We start from the raw sequence: 21,938 nt of genomic DNA, 5'->3' as shown, positions 1-21,938 counted from the left end.
CTAAAAGTCGCCACATTGCTGTGTGTGTATGGACCAGCAGTTTTCGACCTAGCAGAAAACCTTTTGGCGCCAACGCCCATCAAAGCAGTATCGTTCACAGACCTCAAGAAGAAGCTGACTGGGCATTTTCAGCCCAAGATGTTGGAGATGGCGTGGCATTTTAAATTTGACCAAAGAGTGCAGCTACCCAGTGAGACAGCTTCAGAGTTTATCGCGGGCCTAAGGCAGGCCATGAAGTTAGTTCTTTGCAAGTTCTCGAACTTACAGGAATGACTGAGAGACTGACTCGTCTGTGGCCTTTGAGACAGAACCCTCCAGCAGAGACTGTTTGCTACACCCAATCTCACATTCTCCGAGGCACAGGACAAGGTCATGGCCGATGAAGCTGCCGGGGGTACAGTGCGGACAGTGCAGCCCACCAAACCTTCAAAGGTTGAAGATTCCGTCCACCTTGAGGTCGCCAAACACGTCGGAGAATTGTCAGAAGATGAAGAACCCAAAATCAACAAGCTCCAGAGACAACCAAACTTGTAAAACCGTGGCAACCACCAAAGAGAAAACGATTACAAGGCAGTTCTCTTACCTAGATGTAAGGGGTGCGGAGGCAACCATCTTCGCACCAGTTGAGATTTCGCTTGGCCACGTGTAGAGCTTGCAGAAGGACCGGCCACATTGCGGTGGTTTGCAGAGCCCGCCAGAGAGACAGGCCACCCAAACACCAGTCGAAGAAACCAACTAGGAGAGGTACTGGGGCCCAGGGCCCAGTTAGTGTGGGGTTCTTCAGAAGCCGGAGGAGCGTTTGCCACACCAGGGCTGATCGTCCCTTCAAGCCTAAACTCAAGCTCTCGATAGAGCTACAAGGAGTTCCATGTAAGATGGAGTTGGACTCCAGCTCGGCAGTATCTATCTATCATTTCATATCTATCAACTTTATGTGTAGGCGCAGTAACCATTGGGCTAAACTAAGGCCCTCAGATATTATTTTAACAGATTTTCAGAATGCTCACGTTAAAGTTAAGGGTGAGCCACATTATTGGTAAAATTTAAAGGGTTTTTGGGGTACCTGGATGTCATAGTAGAGGGCCAAAGAACGAGTCTTATTGGACTTGATTGGTTCAATGCTTTAGGCATTCAAATTACAGGCATTAATCATACACAAACAGCAGACCTCATGACTGTTTGCAAGGAATACGCGGACATTTTTGAGTCAACCCTGGGGACGTACACTGGCCCGCCAATTTCTTTTAAGTTAGATCCTAACGTTGTGCCAATTAGGATTAAGCCTCGCAGGGTCCCTTTTGCACAAAATCAATTTGGAAATCGATAAGTTAGTAGAACAGGGCGTATTACAGCCTGTTGAGGGGGGGGAGTGGGAAACTCCTATTGTCACCCCCCTGAAGTCCAACGGGGAAGTTCTCATTTGCGCAGATTATAAACGCACACTTAAGGATATTCAGAGTGTCTACCCCTATTTTGATGATGTTCTCATTGCCGGAGAATCCCCAGAAGTGTTGGCCAATAGGCTCAGGGCTGTTTTGCAGAGGTTCCTCAAATTGAACAAAAACAAATGTAGTATTGGGGTCTCATCAACAGAATTCTTGGGGTTCCATATTGATGCTAATGGAATTCACCCCGCTGAGTCAAAAGTGAAGGCCATCAAAATGGCTCCAAGGCCAAAATCAAAGGGGGAGTTGCAAGCATTTTGGGGCCTCTTAAATTTTTATCACACATTCCTACCTCATAAGGCTGTGATAGCACAGCCCCTCCACAGGCTGCTTGAAAAAAAAGTCCCTTGGAAATGGACTAACTTGCACGAAAAAAGTTTCCAGGATCTGAAAGCCCTTCTATCAGAAAAGTCCACTGTAACTCATTACATAGAGTCTAAACCTGTATGACTTGCATGTGATGAATCTCCCTAATGGGTGGGGGCAGTCTTAAGCCACATAGAGAAAAATGGGAAACAGATTCCTATTGCATTTTATTCTAGGACAGGGGTCGGCAACCGGAAAAAGGCAAAGAGCCACTCAGAACCGGTTCCGTCACAAACACAAAAAAGTGGGAGCCGCAAAATGTGCGCGCGCGTGCATGCAGGCACGCGCATGCGCAAAACAAGGCAAAACGTGCACAAGCCCTGCCCCCATCCACCTCCAGTATGGATGGCTCTGCCAAAAGAAAAGCAGCCGAAGCAAGCCTCCCATTGAGAGAATGGGGCGGCGGAGGCTTGCAAAACGGCGGATCCAGCCTCTGCCGGCGGCTTGCAAAACGGCGGATCGAGCCTCTGCCGGCAGACACGCTTGCAGAATGGCGGATCGAGCCTCTGCCGGCGGCAGAGGCTTGCAGAGCGCGGATCCAGCCTCTGCCGCTGGCAGAGGCTCGATCCGCCGTTCTGGAAGCCTCCGCCGCCGGCAGAGGCTCGATCCGCCGTTCTGCAAGCTTCCGCCGCCGGCAGAGGCCCGATCCGCCGTTCTGCAAGCCTCCGCTGCCGGCAGAGGCTGGATCCGCCGTTTTGCAAGCCTCCGCCGCCCCATTCTCTCAATGGGAGGCTTGCTTCGGCTGCTTTTCTTTTGGCAGAGCCATCCATACTGGAGGTGGATGGGGGCAGGGCTGTGCGCGCTTCCCCCCCTTCCCTCTCGTCGCCGGGGCTGTGCGCGCTTCCCCACCTTCCCTCTCGTCGCCGGGGCTGTGCGCGCTTCCCCACCTTCCCTCTCGTCGCCGGGGCTGTGCGCGCTTCCCCACCTTCCCTTTCGTCGCCGGGGCTGTGCGCGCTTCCCCACCTTCCCTCTCGTCGCCGGGGCTGTGCGTGCTTACCCCCCTTCCCTCTCGTCGCCGGGGCTGTGCGCGCTTCCCCACCTTCCCTCTCGTCGCCGGGGCTTGCAAAACGGCGGATCGAGCCTCTGCCGGCAGACACGCTTGGAGAATGGCGGATCGAGCCTCTGCTGGCGGCAGAGGCTCGATCCGCCGTTCTGCAAGCGTGTCTGCCGGCAGAGGCTCGATCCGCCGTTTTGCAAGCCCCGGCGACGAGAGGGAAGGTGCGGAAGTGCGCACAGCCCTGGCGCCGAGAGGGAAGGTGGGGAAGCGCGCACAGCCCCGGCAACGAGGAGGCAACGGGGGGGCGGGTGGGCGAAGCGCGGCTTTCGCTCGGCGGGGCTCTCAGCACCGCCGAAGAGGAGCCAACGGGGAGGGGGCGGGCGGGCGAAGCGCGGCTTTCGCTTGCCGGGGCTCTCAGCCCCGGCGACGAGGAGCCAACGGGGAGGGGGCGGGCGGGCGAAGCGCGGCTTTCGCTCGGCGGGGCTCTCAGCACCGCCGAAGAGGAGCCAACAGGGGGCGGGCGGGCGAAGCGCGGCTTTCGCTTGCCGGGGCTCTCAGCCCTGGCGACGAGGAGCCAATGGGGGGCGGGCGGGCGAAGCGCGGCTTTCGCTTGCCGGGGCTCTCAGCCCCGGCGACGAGGAGCCAATGGGGGGCGGGCGGGCGAAGCGCAGCTTTCACTTGGCGGGGCTCTCAGCACCGCCGACGAGGAGCCAACGGGGAGGGGGCGGGCGGGCAAAGCGCGGCTTTCACTCGGCGGGGCTCTCAGCACCGCCAAAGAGGAGCCAACGGGGAGGGGGCGGGTGGGCGAAGCGCAGCTTTCGCTTGCCGGGGCTCTCAGCCCCGGCGACGAGGAGCCAATGGGGGGTGGGCGGGCGAAGCGCGGCTTTCGCTTGCCGGGGCTCTCAGCCCCGGCGACGAGGAGCCAATGGGGGGCGGGCGGGCGAAGCGCAGCTTTCACTTGGCGGGGCTCTCAGCACCGCCGACGAGGAGCCAACGGGGAGGGGGCGGGCGGGCAAAGCGCGGCTTTCACTCGGCGGGGCTCTCAGCACCGCCGAAGAGGAGCCAACGGGGAGGGGGCGGGCGGGCGAAGCGCGGCTTTCGCTTGCCGGGGCTCTCAGCCCCAGCGACGAGGAGCCAACGGGGGGGCAGGCGGGCGAAGCGCGCCTTCTTGCTCGTCGGGGCTGCTAGCCCCGGCGACGAGAGGGAACGGGGGGGGGAAGAAGCAGATCTACTTACGTTTTACTTCTTTCTCTCTTCCTCCACTCTGCCAGTAAAAAAACAAAGATTTGTGGGTAGCCCACAAATGGTTTGTGGGCGGTCCCACAAACCAACCAATCAATTTAAACTTTTCAAGTTTTTTTGTGAGAAGTTTAAATTGATTAAGTTTTTTTAGTACCATTTTTTTTTTCAAGAGGGAGGAGGCCTGGGAGCCGCATGGGCCGGCTCAAAGAGCCGCATGCGGCTCCGGAGCCGTGGGTTGCCGACCTGTGTTCTAGGACCTTATCTTCTGCTGAGCGCAATTATGCACAATTGATAAAGAAGTCTTAGCCAAAGTGGCTGGAGTTAAGAAATTTCATGATTATTTATATGGCAGGGATTTCACTGTCTACACTGACCACAAACCTCTTCTGGGGATGTTCACAACAGACAAACAAATCCCCACATACTATCTCCAAGAATGCTGAGATGGTCTATATTTTTGTCTGCATACAATTTTAAGTTAATTCATAAACCAGGGAAGGAAATGGGCCATGTGGATGGCCTCAGAAGACTACCACTGCCACTAATGGATCCTGATCCAGCTCCTGCTGCTAAAATATTGTCCATTCAGGACTTACCTGGGTTTCCCCTCCACGCAGGGGATATTGCTGCTGAAACTGCCACAGATAAAATTCTGAGTAGAGTGCTGTCATGGGTATACATGGGCTGGTTGGAAAATAGTCCAGGCTCTGAATTTCAAAGTTATTTTGTCAGGAGACATTAGTTGTCTGCACACAAGGGTTGCATTTTATGGGGCAACAAAGTTATTATCCCCACTTCATTGAGGGAAAGAGTCTTACACTCTTTACATGAAGGCCATCCAGGCATTGTAAGAATGAAAGCCTTAGCTAGAAGCTACCTTTGGTGGCCTGGCCTGGATAAGGCTGTAGAGGATCAAGTTCATGGTTGCTATACTTGCCAGCAATCTAGGCCTGAAATGCCTCAGCCCCAAGTTCACAGGTGGGAAGAAATGCATACCCCCTGGTCCAGGGTTCACATGGACTATGCTGGGCCTTTTCAAGGACAGCTTTTCCTGATAGTAGTGGATAGCCACTCAAAATGGCTGGAAGTAGTTCCAGTCCCTATTATGACTACTGCTAGGACCATCCAGGTGCTGAGAAAACTCTTTGCAACACATGGGTTGCCTGAAGTTTTAGTTTCTGATAATGGGGCTCAATTCATTGCTGCTGAGTTTCAGGCTTTTCTTAGAGCTAACCTCATCAGACATGCTACATCTGCACCGTTTCATCCTTCTTCGAATGGACAAGCCGAATGCATGGTGAGGACAACAAAGGAGGCACTCAAGTGTATTATCACAGGTGACTGGCATCACAGATTGGCAGATTTTTTGCTCTGCCAGCATTCTATGCCCTGCACTGCTACAGGTAAAAGTCCTGCTGAACTTCGTTGGGGAAGTCATTTAATTACTAAACTGGACAGGTTGCATCCAGACAGAGTGGCATCAGAAGCCTCTAGACCAGAACCCCTGAGGAGGCTGCAAATGGGTGATTGGGTTTGGGCCAGAAACTATGGGCCAGGAAATTTATGGGTACCTGGTCAGGTGACCAAGGCATCCGGACCCCTATTTTACAAAGTGGGGTTGGAGGGAGGGCAACTGGTCAGAAGGCACATTGACCAGCTTAGAAAGAGGTTTCCAGAATGGTCACTAAGTGAGGACTGTGGCATAAGTCCCTCCCGAGGTCCTCAAACTGGCACCCAAGCCAGCCCATACCAGAACCACCAGGGTTTCCCCTTCTCAGCAGAAGTTGATTCCAGGGAAGAACCAGGAAGCTCAGAAGTGCAACATGGAACCCTTGACCAGGCGAGCCAGCCGAATCTCAGCAACTGCTGTGCCTACTCTGCAGAACAAACTGATTCTGGGGTGGGCCAACCTGGTGAGGCTTGCCAGAGCGTTTCAATTCCCGTGGATGATGGAGCACAAGGGGAGATGGGTCTACCCAGCACACCAGGTAAGCTGGTAGACCACAAAGTGAGAAAAACTCCAAGGCGTTCCTCCAGGCCACACAACCCTCCGGCATATCTTACAGACTATACTGCTCAAAAAAATAAAGGGAACACTTAAACAACACAATGTACTGTATTTAATAGTAGGATGTCTTATCTTGTGTTCCCTTTATTTTTTTGAGCAGTATATATTGTAAAATAAAGTGATGTATAATGCTGTGACAATTGTACCACTACCTACAGAAATTGGGGCATTTTGAAACTGCCCGTAAGCATGTTCATTGAGACGTTGTTTAATCCCTTTGTAATCCTTCTGCATTGACAAGCCGTTTAGCCGTTGTTTAATCTTATGGTAGTCCCTACTGCAATGGCACGTCTGTAAAGGTCGCGTAATGTCATTCTAGCCACCTTGAATTCATAAGCATTATTTTTTTATTTTTTTATTTTTTTGTTATTATGTATTTTGGTTGTGGGGAGTGATTCATAAGTCTTGACTGTTGTCAAGTTTATTAAGGGGATTATAGCCTGATTTTAGGAGGGAGGGGTGTTATGTACTGGGATTTTGGGAACCACACCACTTGCATTGCTGGAGAGCTAATGGCTCTCCAGCAACACAGACAGGCTGTCTCCGGTCCTGCAATTGGTCAGCCTCAGGCAGCAAGCACAGGTTCAATCCTATTGGCTGCTACCATAGGGCTTGGCTATATATTGGGGGCTGGGAGCAGCCCAAGCTCAAGTACAGTTCCATCAAGAATAAAAGAATGAGTTTCTCTGTACTCAGCCTTGTGTCTTTATACTTGCTAACCAGAACTCACGACATAACAGCACCTTTGAACTGTGTTGGCTTTTTTGGCAACTGCAGCACACTGCTGGCTCATATTTATGTGATTGTGCACTCCGAGATCCCTCTCACAGTTACTACCATTGAGCAAAGTACCATATATACTATACCTGTGCATTTGGTTTCTCTTGCCTAAATGTAGATGAACCTTACTTTTTTCACCACTGAATTTCATTTTGTTAGATAGCACCCAATATTCAGGTCTGTCAAGATCCTTTTGTATCTTAAGCCTATCTTCTGGAGTATTGGCTATTCGTGCTAGCTTGGTGTCATCTGCAAATTTGATGAGTTCCCCATCTATCTCCTCATCCAAATGACTGATGTAGATATTGAAGGGGCACTGGGCCCAGAACAGAGCCCTACGGCACCCCCCTAACAATTCCCTCCATGTAGATGCAGTTCCATTGAGGATTACAGGTTGAGTGAAGCAGTAGGCGTGAGCTTAAATGGACTCCAGAAGATGGTAGAGGACAGGAAGGCCTGGAGGAACGTTGTCCATAGGGTCGCGATGGGTCGGACAAGACTTTGCAACTAACAACAAAATACATATACATATACATATACACATACACATACACATACATATACATATACATATACATATACATATATATATATATGTAAATTATTCAAATTGCTAATAAAGAATTTTAGGGAGGCTGAAATGATCATTTTGAACTTCTTATGTTCTCATCAGTCAGTCATACCCTTTTTATCTGAGATTCGAACCTGGGCTGATTATATATTAGGCAGTTGCTTTAACTTCCTGAGCCCAGGTTTGAATATATATATATATATATATATATATATACAGGTGAAAGTCGAAAAATTAGAATATCATGCAAAAGTTCATTTATTTCAGTAATGCAACTTAAAAGGGGAAACTAATATATGAGATAGACTCATTACATGCAAAGCAAGATAGTTCAAGCTGTGATTTGTCATAATTGTGATGATTATGGCGTACAGCTCATGAAAACCCCAAATCCACAATCTCAGAAAATTAGAATATTACATGCAATCAATAAAACAAGGAGTGTTCATAGAACAATATCGGACCTCTGAAAAGTATAAGCATGCATATGTACTCAGTACTTGGTTTGGGCCCCTTTTGCAGCAATTACTGCCTCAATGTGGCATGGCATGGAAGCTATCAGCCTGTGGCACTGCTGTGGTGTTATGGAAGACCAGGTTGCTTCAATAGCAGCCTTCAGCTCTTCTGCATTGTTCGGTCTCATGTCTCTCATCGTTCTCTTGGCAATGCCCCATAGATTCTCTTTGGGGTTCAGGTCAGGCGAGTTTGCTGGCCAATCAAGCACAGTAATCCCATGGTCATTGAACCAGGTTTTGGTGCTTTTGGCAGTGTGGGCAGGTGCCAAGTCCTGCTGGAAAATGAAGTCAGCATCCCCATAAAGCTCATAAGTGCTCCAAAATCTCCTGGTAGACGGCTGCGTTGACCCTGGACTTAATGAAGCACAGTGGACCAACACCAGCAGATGACATGGCTCCCCAAATCAACACAGACTGTGGAAACTTCACACTGGACTTCAAGCATCTTGCAGTGTGTGCCTCTCCATTCTTCCTCCAGACTCTGGGTCCTTGGTTTCCAAATGAGATGCAAAAGTTGCTCTCATCAGAAAAGAGGACTTTGGACCACTGAGCAACAGACCAGGTCTGCTTTTCTTTAGCCCAGGTAAGACGCTTCTGATGTTGTTTGTTGTTCAGGAGCAGCTTGACAAGAGGAATACGACATTTGAAGCCCATGTCCAGGAACCGTCTGTGTGTGGTGGCTCTTGATGCACTGACTCCAGCCTCAGTCCACTCCTTGTGAAAGTCCCCAACACTTTTGAATGGCCTTTTCCTGACAATCCTCTCCAGGCTGCGGTCATCCCTGCTGCTTGTGCACCTTATTCTTCCACACTTTTCCCTTCCACATAACTTTCTATTAATGTGCTTTGATACAGCACTTTGGGAACATCCAACTTCTTTGGATGTTCCCAAAGCCTTTTGAGGCTTTCCCTCCTTATGGTGGGTGTCAATGATGGTTTTCTGTACAACTGTCAGGTCAGCAGTCTTCCCCATGATTGTGATTCCTACTGAACCAGACTGAGAGACCATTTAAAGGCTCAGGAACCCTTTGCAGGTGTTATGGCTTAATTAGCTGATTAGAGTGGGACACTTTGAGCCTAGAATATTGCACCTTTTCACAATATTCTAATTTTCTGAAATTGTGGATTTGGGATTTTCATGAGCTGTAAGCCATAATCATCACAATTATGACAAATCACGGCTTGAACTATCTTGCTTTGCATGTAATGAGTCTATCTCATATATTAGTTTTCCCTTTTAAGTTGCATTACTGAAATAAATGAACGTTTGCACAATATTCTAATTTTTCGAGTTTCACATATGTGTGTGTATGTGTGTGTGTATACATACATACATACATACATATATATATATATATATATATATATATATATATATATATATATATATATATATATATATTAAAGGTAAAGTTTCCCCCGCACATGCGTGCTAGTCGTTTTCGACTCTAGGGGCCGGTGCTCATCTCCGTTTCAAAGCCGAAGAGCCAGCGATATATATATATATATATATATATATATATATATATATATATATATATATATATATATATATATATATATATATATATATATATATATATTCTTTATTTTTAGTTTCCTGTAAGATCTCATGGCTTTTTTTTCCTGCAAACAGAAACTTTTTACAAAGAACTTGAGTTTCTAGACAAGGCAGGTGAGCTGTTTATTTTTACTTATTCAAATGTAGCTGAAACCATAACCATTTATTTAAACCACAGGGAAATTTGCTGACAATATAATCAGATTTAAAGTTGCTGGGAAATGAAGAGAACAATTAGTAATCATGTTACTAATTGCCAGCCAGAACATAAATAAACTTCAGGAAATGCATTAAAAGGCTCAGCTAATTTTGATAACCGCTAAATAGTACCCTTTGTCCGATGATAAGGTAAATTAAGGAAAGGAAAGGAAAGGAAAGGAAAGGAAAGGAAAGGAAAGGAAAGGAAAGGAAAGGAAAGGAAAGGAAAGGAAAGGAAAGGAAAGGAAAGGAAAGGAAAGGAAAGGAAAGGAAAGGAAAGGAAACACTTTGATGGCTTGGAGAGTATTGGGACGACACATACTTCAAAAACGAGTCAGAAGAGAGCCTTAGAGTTTTGTTATACTATTCACTGAAACAGTTCAGTTCTTTTCAAACCTTTGCGTGAACCTGAAAAAAAGGTATAACTCTTCTAAAGTCTGCCCTCCCCTAATTTATAGGGTGACCCAACTCACAGCAGTTTCTCTGGGCAGTATACAAATTAAAAACTAACAATTAAAACAATCCAAATAATATATGCCAAAGGTTGCAAACAGAACAGTGGTATTCCACGGATGCAATGAGGATTGCCAAAAACTGACAGGGCCACGGCATCCTGGTCTATCTGCAACTTTCCAAAGTTCTTTAAGGGTGGTCCCATGTAAAGCACATTACAGTAATCCACACCGGTAGTAAGTAAAGCAGGGGTCATTGTGAGTGAGGCCTCCTGGTTGAGGAATGGGTGCTGTTGGTGGGCATCTGTATAAAAGTCCTCCTGGCCATGCCTGGCACCTCCTCTTTGAGCAGCAATTATGAATGCAAGAGGACCCCAAATTGCATTCCCACTCCAACTGGGAAAGTACAGCCCCACAAAGAATTTAAGATGAAGCATCTCCAAAACTGGGGATGGGGGTCTTAAGACCCACAGCCACTCAGTCTTGGCAGGGTTCAGCCAAAGACTGTTCTCTCCCATCCAGATCCACAGAGCCTCCCGGCATTGGGAAATAAACTGATGGCCTCACTTGGTTAGCCCATGACAAAGATGTGTAGCTGGGTGTCCTTGTTATACTGATCATTTTTGACCCACGTCCATGGATGACCTCAACTACAGCTTCATATAGATGCTAAATAAGAGCGGGGAGAGAGAGGAGCCCTGAGGCAGATCATAAAGCAGGGACCTCCAGACTTGACCCTTCCCCTCTACCAACACTGACTGGAACCAGCCTGAAAGAAAGGAGGAGAACAACCACGGTACCATGACATCTACTCCAAATTCCTGGGTCAGGCAAGCAGGATACCAAGATCCATAGCATTTAAAGCCACTGAGCAATCAAGGAGGGCCAGAATAGATGCAGTGGTCATCAACAAGTAGAATCCAGGTTGTTTCAGTAGTATGACCAGGTTTAAATCTAGACATAGAGGGAAACAGGTAATCCACTGTTAGATGTTTTTGTGCCAGCCATGGCAGTTCCCCAAATGGTCATCAGATGGGAGTAAAGAGGCATCTTTGCTCCCACTGGTGGGTCAGAGGTCTCCGGCCCCTGCAGCCCCATTGGAGAGAGTTAATGGCTCTCCAGCCCCCTCACTCTCATTGGTAAGGGAGGGGCTGGGGACCCCCATAAAAACCTCTGCTCAGGGGCTGCTCTCTCCTCTTGTTGCTTTCTTCTTCAAGCTCCCTCTGGGAATGATCCATGAGCTCAATCCAGGCATGGATGCCTCCATGCCAGGGAACTCTTTCTCTTTACTCTATCTTTAAATAAAGCTTCATCTGATTGCATCTCTGTGTGCTGCCTTTTTCTTGGAAGCACCTCAACGAACCATCGGTCTCGTGAGGCCATCTCACATCCACTTGATGCAGAGCCCTTTCAATTTGTAAGCTGGGTGCAACAAGTTTGTTCAGAGCCATTGGGTCCTGGAGTATCCTTTTGAGGAGAAGCTTAGTTCAGCTTAGCATTTGGATGGAAGACCATAAAAATGCTCTAAGACTATAAATAGACTGAGAAGTAAAAAAAAAAATCCTAGAAGTGGATTTTGCCTTGGTGGAGCAGTGGGTTAATGCCTCCTTAAGTAACACCAGCTGCCTGCAATTAGTGCAGGTTCGAGTCCCACCAGGCTCAAGGTTGACTCAGCCTTCCATCCTTCCGAGGTAGGTAAAATGAGGACCCAGATTGTTGGGGTCAATAAGCTGACTTTGTTAAAATGCCGCTTGGGGGGCCCTCGAAAGCCCTAATAAGCAGGCATATACATAGAATGAAGGCTATTGCTAAGCACACTGAGTCTTTGGAGAAGGGCGGGATATAAATGGGATTTTAAAAAAAGTGAAAACAAATCCCAGAAACCCCAAACTAAGAATAGCAGGTGGTAACTCTTCCACCCTGAATTCTTTATTGTTTCACATCTATGGACAATTTTTTTGCCAGACTGAACACTCTACTGTCTGCATCTACAATATACTCAGTAAACTCTTAGGGAGGAGCTGTCTTCACCCTTTTTCTCCCACACATGTGATATCTGGGCTAAGCTACCTCTTATCCTTTGGGATGTAGACCCCCCCCCTTCCTGGGGATCCACTTTCTACTACCGTTCATCATAAAAAGGGACAATAAAAACAAAAGGATGTCAAAACAACACAATACAGAATAACTCTTCTGTATAGCATTGTTGCAAGGAAACAATATTGATATGTCCCCAAAGTCAGCAAAAATAACATTCAACCCAAAGGGGATTTCTTTCAAATGACTCTGGCCTTATCAGTGGTATTTACCAGTCCCTACTTACAACTTCTGTGTCTTTTAATATATCTAGATCCATAATAGCAGTTTCTGCATGACCAAAAAAAAATCAGGATGGTGCACACACACACACACACACACACACACACACACACACAAACACACATCCAATTGAAGCCCACCTCTTTGTACCAGTATGTGAGGTCAACACCCTGGCAAAAAGAGCAGGACTTTCCCAAGCAGTCACAGCTATCTTCTTAATTTTTTGATCCTTTTCATTGACCAACGTGTCAAGCCCAAAAATCAAGAATGACACGTGGTGATTCTTCCAAGCCGACTTCTTTATCGTTTCACACCTATAGACAGAATCTTGCCTGACTAAGCAACTATCTGCATCTACCATGTACTCTGAGAACTACTAGGAAGTTGCTCTAACACCCTCTTTCTCTAACACAAAATATCTGGACTGAGTTGCCTCTTATTCTTCTGGAATGCATGCCTGGGAGTCCATCCTATTCAGGGCTTTTTTTCTCATAGAACGCTCAGAACGGAGTTCCGGCACCTTTTTGGGATGGAACATTGTAGGGTAGGCAAGGCGGGTTGTATGACGTGTGTGAGTTCCGGCACCTTTTTCTTTTACAAAAAAAGCACTGATCCTATTACTGCTCACCACAGACTGCTTTCTGAAGGGCCTGATTGGCCTTTCTGATATAATTCTAACAGTTCCTCTGCAGACTGCTGAGAAAATGATATTTTTACATCTAGTTTAGAAACAGGAATTGAGGCCTCTTGGGCTAACATCTTGCCTTCCTATGGTAGGCAGTATCTGCTGGAATTTGTTTTCATACATGCCAGCAAAGGAGTTTCATATTCATGGTGAAATAGGAAGAAAGCAATCTTGGATAATCCCTAAAAAGATGGTAGATTAAATAAATACCTATCTCCAGGAAAAAGAAGAATGCTCAGGAAATAGAAGAATTTCCTTGGGACAGGAAAGTTTTTAGCTCTTTGGAAGCTGAGGGCCCTTTACTACTCTGCTCTGATGCTTTGATCTTGGCCACAGAAATGTCTTCATTCAGTGCCTGCAAAAGTTGTCCTACTTGAAGGAATGCTTATTATTGCATTTAGATGGAACAGAATATCATGCTTTTAGTCAGTAGAATTTTAATAAAACAATTTGCATTGTCTTTATTCATGTTCTTGTGGGTTTTTGGAGAATATTTCAAGCCAGCCAATATTTACTGATGACCAACCAAGTGAAATGTTTGAATTTCTATTTGATTTTTCTTCAAGTTAAATAAAAGCATTGGGGAAGGTGTCCAGAACCTTGTTGAGGTTAGGGGAATGTTTATTTTTTGGCTTAGAGGAATATTTATTCATTAATTTATAGGAGATTATGTCTGTCCCACTGCAAGTGATCCATAGGTTTTCTATTTGACCAGTGTGGAAGGGGAAAAATGACTAGATTTAGGAGTTCGTAGAACAGAAGATATTCTTACATGTTCTGGATCAAGTTACAGCAAGATCCATGGGAAGAAAATAAAAAAAATTGAATATTTATAGGTTCTGCTCAAATAGCTAGGTGCTTTTAAATGACTGGGTGGAGTTTAATGTTCCGAAGTTAATCTTTCACTATGAGCCACTAAAAAAAAAGTGGCGTTTTTTTTTTAAATCACAACTGGGAACAAGCTGCGAGGAACGTGTGGAGGCAAAATTAAATTAGCTGAATGAGAAAGAATGGACATTGTACTTTACAGAGAGAGCAGAATTGGTTTATGATAGCATAAATTAGAAGCAGACTGGTCGCACCTTATAACTAACAATGTCATTAGAAAGCAAATTTAACAAAAGTGACAAAGAATACTGAAGATTCACTCAGACCCACGAAGCTTATGATAAATATATCTTGAGAAATTTGAAGCTGATGGTCATGAATAGATGAGAACATGGTAGGAAAATGCTGCAGAAAGAGGTAAGGATTATGGGTATGGGGCCTGTGTGTGCATTTGTGTCAATCTGCATGTGTGTGTCTATGTACATGTGCCTATGGTGGAGATACGGTGGAGATTAGAGTAAATATAGTAGATATCTTGAGATTTCAAAAAGGGGAAAGGAATACAAAGAATGGGACGGTTCAGATTTGCTGGTTAAGGACACCTTAAGTTAAGGCTGCTGGAATTGCGTATGTCTACTTTAATGAAGAAAACGATGAGGGGTGACATGATAGCAGGGTTCCAGTATCTAAGAGGGTACCACAAAGAAGAGGGAGTCAAGCTATTCTCCGAAGCGCCTGAAGGCAGGACAAGAAGCAACGGATGGAAACTAGTCAAGGAGAGAAGCAACCTAGAACTAAGGAGAAATTTCCTGATAGAACAGTTAATCAGTGGAACAATCTGCCTCCGGAAGCTGTAGGTGCTCCAACACTGGAAGTTTTTAAGAAGAGACTGGAGAGCCATTTGTCTGAAATGGTATAGGGCAGGGATAGGCAAACTTTGGCTCTTTTATGACTCATGGACTTCAACTCCCAGAATTCCTGAGTCAGCAGGGGTTGAAGTCCATGAGTCATAAAAGAGCCGAGGTTGCCTACCCCTGGTATAGGGTTTCCTGTCTGAGCAGGGGGTTGGACTAGATGACCTCTAAGGACCCTTCGAACATTGTTGTTGTTGTAGTTGTTGTTACCTGGAAAGCTAAGGTTTCATAGTTAGATTCCGAAAAAAGGACTGAGGCATTTAAAACACCCAGCTATTTCCCCGTGAGAAAAGTCTTCGTCACCTAGTTTTGGTGACCTTCTCCTGTCCTTCAGAACCAAACGTCTCTTTCCACTAGGGTGGAAGCCACAAGATGCAACTCTCCCAGTCTAGTAATTGGGCAGACAAGCTGCCATAGTGTCACCTGGCCAGAGAAAAGGAACATCTGTGGTGTTAAGGAAGAGGAGAAGAAAGCTAAGCTTTTGCTTGAGGCCATTTTGGTGAAAGATAAAGGCAAGGTAATGGCAATAGAGCACAGGTCCTCAAACTTGGCCACTTTAGGACTTGTGGACTTCAACTCCCAAAATTCCTGGCTGAGGACCCCTACAAAAGAGAAAGCCAGGAGAGTTGGGACAAGAAGCAGAAGGAGGAACATTGCCCATGGCACTCTCCAACAAATGAGCCAGACTTCTGATGGGGTGAAAGATTACAAGGTGGTTTTTTTTACTATTATTATTATTATCTTCCAAAATAAGAACAGCTTCCACACCCCTATCCCTATCTGAATAATGGTGTGGTCCAGCAATCTTAGCACTCAGCCAGGTGATTTCAAGCAGAACATTAAGGTAAGAGATTTTGCTGAATCACAAAATCAGAAGGACACTAACAAACTGCATTAAAAGCTTATGCCTTGTAACCAGTGTGTTAGTTATCAGGCTCCTTTTGACTGGTGATTCTACAAACTAAGGGCCTTGTCCTCATTTTCTTCCATGGAACTCAGCATGACACAATTTGGCATCCGGGACAAGCCACATTATACTTACTATTTATTAATAAGGGTGATAGGCTATTCCCAGCCAAGCCCAAAACAGTTGTAGACCTGTTTATAGATAGCATCATGAGCTTTCAGTTTTCTAAGTGGATATATGCTAATGTCAAGTTCCCAGCTTGTGCTAAGCAATCATGTATTGGGCAAAGGGGCTGTGAAAAATTAGCCATGATAATTTATCAGAATAATAGATTTGGAAGGGACCTTGGAGGTCATTGAGTCGAACTCCCTGCTCAGGCAGGAAACCCTGTACCATTTCAGACAAATGGTTGTCCAATCTCTTCTTAAAAACTTCCAGTGTCAACTATTGTTTATGGCAGGGATGGGCAACCCACGGCTGATGTCTTATGCAAACCCCTCACCTTGCAAGAATACACAGTTCAAATTCAGTAGCAACTGGCGAATATTTGACAAAAATGACTTTTTTCCTCCTTTCAAAAAGTAAGTGTGAAAAGGGAAGACAAAGGCAAAACGATCCTCTTTTCAACTTTAAAGATCAAAAAAATCAATTTACCCAAACCAATCCAGGTCTCAAAACATGCAAGTGAAATTTGACCATTTTATACTGTTCAATTTATCAAGAACTTTGTACCTATTGGAGGAAGGGAGGTTGAAGGATATGATAAAGGGTGCAGTTTGCCTTCCAGAAGCTTCTCTTTCCCATTTCCACCCTTTAAATACCTAGAAAATGCCCCAAGTGGGCTGGAAAATATCAGCCCTACCACTTCCTGTGGATACCACAAACATCAAGGCTGTTGTTTGGATGAGGCAGTCAACAGTTCTTCAAACTGGAAATGTTGTCCACCTCTGATGTATGTCCCAATAATCTGCATGAACTTTATTCAATAAACCAAAATAAAAAAGCTAACAAGGTTAAAATTGTTTTAAATATAATATGGTTTAGTTGTGCAAGTCCATTCTCTTTTTATTTTAAGCAAATATCATGTTTGAACAAATGGATATTTGTTAGAAGTAAATCCCATTAACATTAGCAGGTCTTATTTTTGAATAAATAAAGGTAGACTTGAGTGGCAGTGTGCTGTTGCATCTGAGTATTGAATTCAGTGTACTTTTTCTTTAGGATTCTCTCTCCTGTTACAATAAAATTTCAAGGAAGATTTAGATCCGGCCAATCCTCCATGTTATTTTTCTTCTACATTTTGGGGATCATTTCTTTGTCCGTGTTTTTTCATCTACCTAAGAAGATCTCTTACTACTACACAGCCACTGAAACCATATTCAGTTCTTCCTCAACAGAACAATTTCTACTCCAGCGCACTACAGCTAACTCTAACCTGTCCTCTGAGGCTAGAGAGGTTGGTACTTTGACAGTGAACTCCATTGGGCGTCTTGGGAACAAGATGGGGCAATATGCCACCCTTTATGCCTTAGCTAAGATCAATGGGTATCAAGCCTACATCCAACCAGAAATGCATTCAGCTTTATCACCAATCTTCAAGATCACTTTGCCAGTGATCTCTGCTAAGGTGTTTGGGAAGATCCAATGGGAGAATATTTATTTGAATGATTGGATGTCAGAGGACTATCGTCACATCCAAGGAAAATATGTCCAATTGACAGGCTACCCTTGTTCTTACACCTTTTATCACCACCTCCGCCGGGAAATTCTAAAGGAGTTCACTTTCCATGACTACATCAAGGAAGAGGCCAATCACTACCTCCAAATCTTGCGGGCAGAACGCCAGAATGTGACGTATGTTGGAGTGCATGTCCGAAGAGGAGATTATGTGAGGGTAATGCCCGAAGTCTGGAAAGGTGTGGTGGCTGACAAAGGTTACTTGGAGAAAGCCATGGACTACTTCAGAAAGAAATACCTCAACCCCATCTTTGTGGTCACCAGCAATGGGATGGAGTGGTGCAAGGAGAACATTGATGCCTCCAGGGGGGATGTTCACTTTGCTGGGGATGGGAAGGAAAACGATCCAGGAAGGGACTTTGCTCTCCTCGCTCATTGCAACCACACGATCATGACCATCGGGACTTTTGGCATCTGGGCTGCCTATCTAGTAGGTGGGGAGGCTGTTTATTTGGCCAATTATACCCTCCCAAACTCTCCATTTCTGAAGGTCTTTAAGCCCTCTGCAGCCTTCTTACCTGAGTGGATTGGAATCCCAGCTGATCTTTCTCCACTGCTGCCTAAATCAGCTGTACAACCCCCAAATCCATAAGAATCTGCCCACCCACAAGCAGATTGGGTACAGCAGGCATGTTCCAGGTCCTTTCCTGGAATATTGTCATCTAAGAGGCTCTAGGAAGCTGCTTTTCCATGGTGGACCATCATCGTCATCATCATCATCATCATCATCATCATCATCATCATATAGTGATGATGATGATGATGATGATGATGATGATGATGATGATGATGATGATGTTGAAAGGGACTGTGGAGTTCTTCTAGTCCAACCCCCTGCTCAGGCAGGAAACACTATACCATTTCAGACAAATGGTTGTCCAATCTCTTCTTTAAAACTTCCAGTTTTGCAGTATTCACAACTTCTGGAGGCAGGTTGTTCCACTGGTTAATTGTTCTAACTGTCAGGAAATTTCTCCTTAGTTCTAGATTGATTCTCTCTTTGGTTAGTTTACACCCGTTGCTTCTTGTCCTGCCTTCAGGTGCTTTGGAGAATAGCTTGACTCCCTCTTCTTTGTGGCAGCCCCTGACATCCTTCCTCCGATGAACTGGCAGGATGCTGCCCTTTTAGCCTACTGGTGTTGGCTCTTTCCCTGCGGCACTGGGGCAATGGGAGGTGGTGAATGGTTGCTGGAGCATCGCAGGAGGATGACTGAAGCACTGGATTTTAGTCTGCTTTTTATGAGTTTTATAGTTTTTTGAGGGGTGTTGTTGTTGTGAGCCACCCAGAGTTGTCATGTAAGATGGGAGCCATAAAAATTGGTCAGATAAATAAACTGGAACAAACAGTTGTGTCTCACGTTTAATCAGATACTACTAAAAAGATGCACTTACGACCAGTCACACTTAGTGACTGGTTGAAGTGAAGACAGAACTCTCAAGGGCTATTTATGACTCTCTTGTGAAGTTCTCACAGGTACACCCCCTCCCCTTTCCCACGGTCATGTGAACCGCATGTCAGAGGCGCAACAACCATCCTGCATTTAGAGCTGTTTGCCGCATCCCTCAGTCATGTGACTGCATTTTACTACATTTTTGCAGAAAATCAGCCAGATTTTGGCAAAACTGGCCCATATAGCCCATAAAGTGGCTCAATGGGGGTCACTTTACACTTTAAGGGTGGCATTTACTTTATGGCTCTGGTGCTTGTTTTACAATTGTGAAGTTTGCTTTATGACTTTATAATTTTATAGCTGCTACAAAGATCATAAAATCACTTTGGCCCCATGGATGACTCATTTTACAACCGTTGTGCCGTATGATAGTAATGGGTCACTCTGAGTTCGATGTATAAGAGACCTTCCTATTTAAGTTCCTTATTTCAAACAAATGTCTACATTGTTCATAAAAATCTCTGCCCAGATCATCCATTATGATTTGCACTACTGTACAGTATATAAATTACTGTTCTTTGTTGGGAAATGAGCATTTAATTTTCTATTATCCTAGCCCTTGACTTTGGTTATTTGTTGGAATAAAAGGTTTCAGAATTCATTTGGTCTCTGGACTCAGCTTTCTTCTTCCCACTGAATTATGAAAGACCGGTAATCCCATTTATTTGGAGATTAGTTTCAATACCTGCACTAAATGCTTCAAAACATATACAGAACATATGCAACAGTTTTGACCCACTCACTCATAAAAAGTTTGTGTTATAGGATAGAATTTTAGAATAGCTGATAAATTCAGTTTCTTCTTTCTTCTTTTTAAACCGAGCCTCACACAAATATTATTTGGACCAAGTAAATGCTGATAAATTAGGTTTAAAAACTTTTATATAACTGGAAGCTGAGATTGATTTATCCCAAAGTGCTTCTTGACATTTTATTAAGCATTTCAAATCTGCTCTATTTATTCTATTTCTCTTGCTATATCTGAAGTAACACACATTAGAGGTTTTGGAGAACTGAAAATGAGGCTTTTAGAAGTTGGAAGGATTCGGTGATACTAATTAATTACTTAAGGAACCTCAAGTGAATGTAAAATTATTCTGCTTGGATTCCCCAGTACCAAAATAGATGCTGAATATCAAAAGATAGAGAATGAGAGACTGATGAAAAATGAATACCTTTCCAAGATTTGAATATCATTTTTTATTTTTTATTAAAAAAAATATAAACCTAAAAGTGTGCAGCATCCATTCTTTCTTCCAGTATTTAACTCACAATGGATGAACATCAGTAACAATCTGTGAGTTTTCCAAAGCAAAATTAATAACTGAAATAACTTTTGTCCAAAATGGAGCTGCTATTATACAAAACCATGTCTTACAGTTTTTGTATTCAGTGACGCTTCAAACAATCAGCAATCTTTTTTTTCTGAAAAAGGGTGCATTAATCTCAACAAAGTCATACTTTGTTGAATTAATTCTGATTTTAAATGTAAATGATCCTTTGTAGACATACAAGTATCAATAGTTGAAGCCTTTACTCTTTTGCTTCCTATTTTTCTAATCGTCTAATTTAGTATAGTATAAGAAACATAAGTGACGCGGTGGCTCAGTGGGTTAGGACGCTGAGCTTGTCGATCAGAAGATCGGCAGTTTGGCGGGTCGAATCCCGAGTGCCGCGTAACAGAGTGAGCGCCTGTTACTCGTCCCAGCTTCTGCCAACCTAGCAGTTCGAAAGCACGTAAAAATGCATGTAGAAAAATAGGGACCACTACGGTGGGAAGGTAACAGCGTTCCGTGCGCCTTTGGTGTCTAGTCATGCTGGCCACATGACCACGGAGACGTCCTCGGACAAGCGCTGGCTCTTCGGCTTTGAAACGGAGATGAGCACCGGCCCCTAGAGTTGGAAACGACTAGCACACACGTGCGGGGGAACCTTTACCTTTTTAAGAAACATAGCTTGATACAATAAAGCAGTGGTCTTCAAACTTGGCCCTTTTATGACTTGTGGACTTCAACTCCCAGAATTCCTCAGCCAGCATGCCTGGCTGAGGAATTCTGGGAGTTGAAGTCCACAAGTCATAAAAGGGCCAAGTTTGAAGACCCCTGCAATAAAGCATATTTATTGGCACTCTCACTTGCAACGTATGGGGTATAAGAGAGAGGGGGCATCAGCCTTGTGAGGCAGTCGCTAAAGGAAGCCAACCAGATAAACTAATTCTATTTTACTGCAAGATTGCATTAACAGAATTTCTCCCTGCTTAGCTTTACAGATCAAGAAACTAGGAAGGATCCCTTCCAAGGTATTTGCCATGCCCATAGATTCTATCATTATACCGTTGAAGGAAAAGTCTTCATCATGGTTCAGTCCAAGCCGGGAATAAACAACATGGCGACTGCTTTAGAAAGAAGGTTGCAGTTTATTTGAAGAGAAGAGCCAGACAGGAAGATGGCTTTGGAAGAAAAAGGAGAGAGCACATGTGGGGAGTGGGGTTTTATACCCTCTGGAGCCTTTTGTTTGAAGTTTTTTCCTGTTCCTGTTTGAGGCTTTGCATTTCCTGTGTCATGTATTTTGACCTGTGTCCATTTGGCATCTGTGGGTCAATCCTACTATGTCCTGTCTTAGAGTTTGGGTGGGGTATGTAGATTTTAGGTGTCTTTGTCTTAATCTTCTAGCTTGGGGCCTCCAACCTTCCTGAATGGTTTACATCTGCATTTCTACAGAGCTGGTTTCTGCTTGGGGGAGGGAGACTTGGGGCTATTAAAAAAACTGGACATGCTTTTCTGCCTCTTTAAGATCCTTAGAGGTAATATATTTTTCTGCTCTTTTAATATTTCCTTCTCGGGGGGGGGGTGGGCTGACTTCCCACAATACTCTATAATCCGAAAATAGAATTCCAGTACGAA

The 21,938-nt window shown here is 44.9% G+C and overlaps 1 protein-coding gene across 1 annotated transcript; it reads left to right on the top strand.

Annotated features, from left to right (window-relative positions):
* Nucleotides 1-372: 372 nt before the first annotated feature.
* Nucleotides 373-18,176, top strand: FUT2 (fucosyltransferase 2 (H blood group); the record flags this gene model as incomplete). The annotated part of the gene is made up of 2 exons (XM_083378826.1): nucleotides 373-530; nucleotides 17,069-18,176. The coding sequence occupies 2 exons, from the start codon at nucleotides 373-375 to the stop codon at nucleotides 18,174-18,176; spliced, it is 1,266 nt and encodes a 421-aa protein (XP_083234952.1).
* Nucleotides 18,177-21,938: the final 3,762 nt, after the last annotated feature.

The sequence above is a fragment of the Vipera ursinii genome (assembly GCF_947247035.1).
Source record: "Vipera ursinii genome assembly, chromosome: Z".
In the NCBI taxonomy this organism is placed as follows: domain Eukaryota; kingdom Metazoa; phylum Chordata; class Lepidosauria; order Squamata; family Viperidae; genus Vipera; species Vipera ursinii.
The sequence above is the reverse complement of the archived record's forward strand: the minus strand, read 5'-3'. Positions and strand labels throughout refer to the sequence as shown.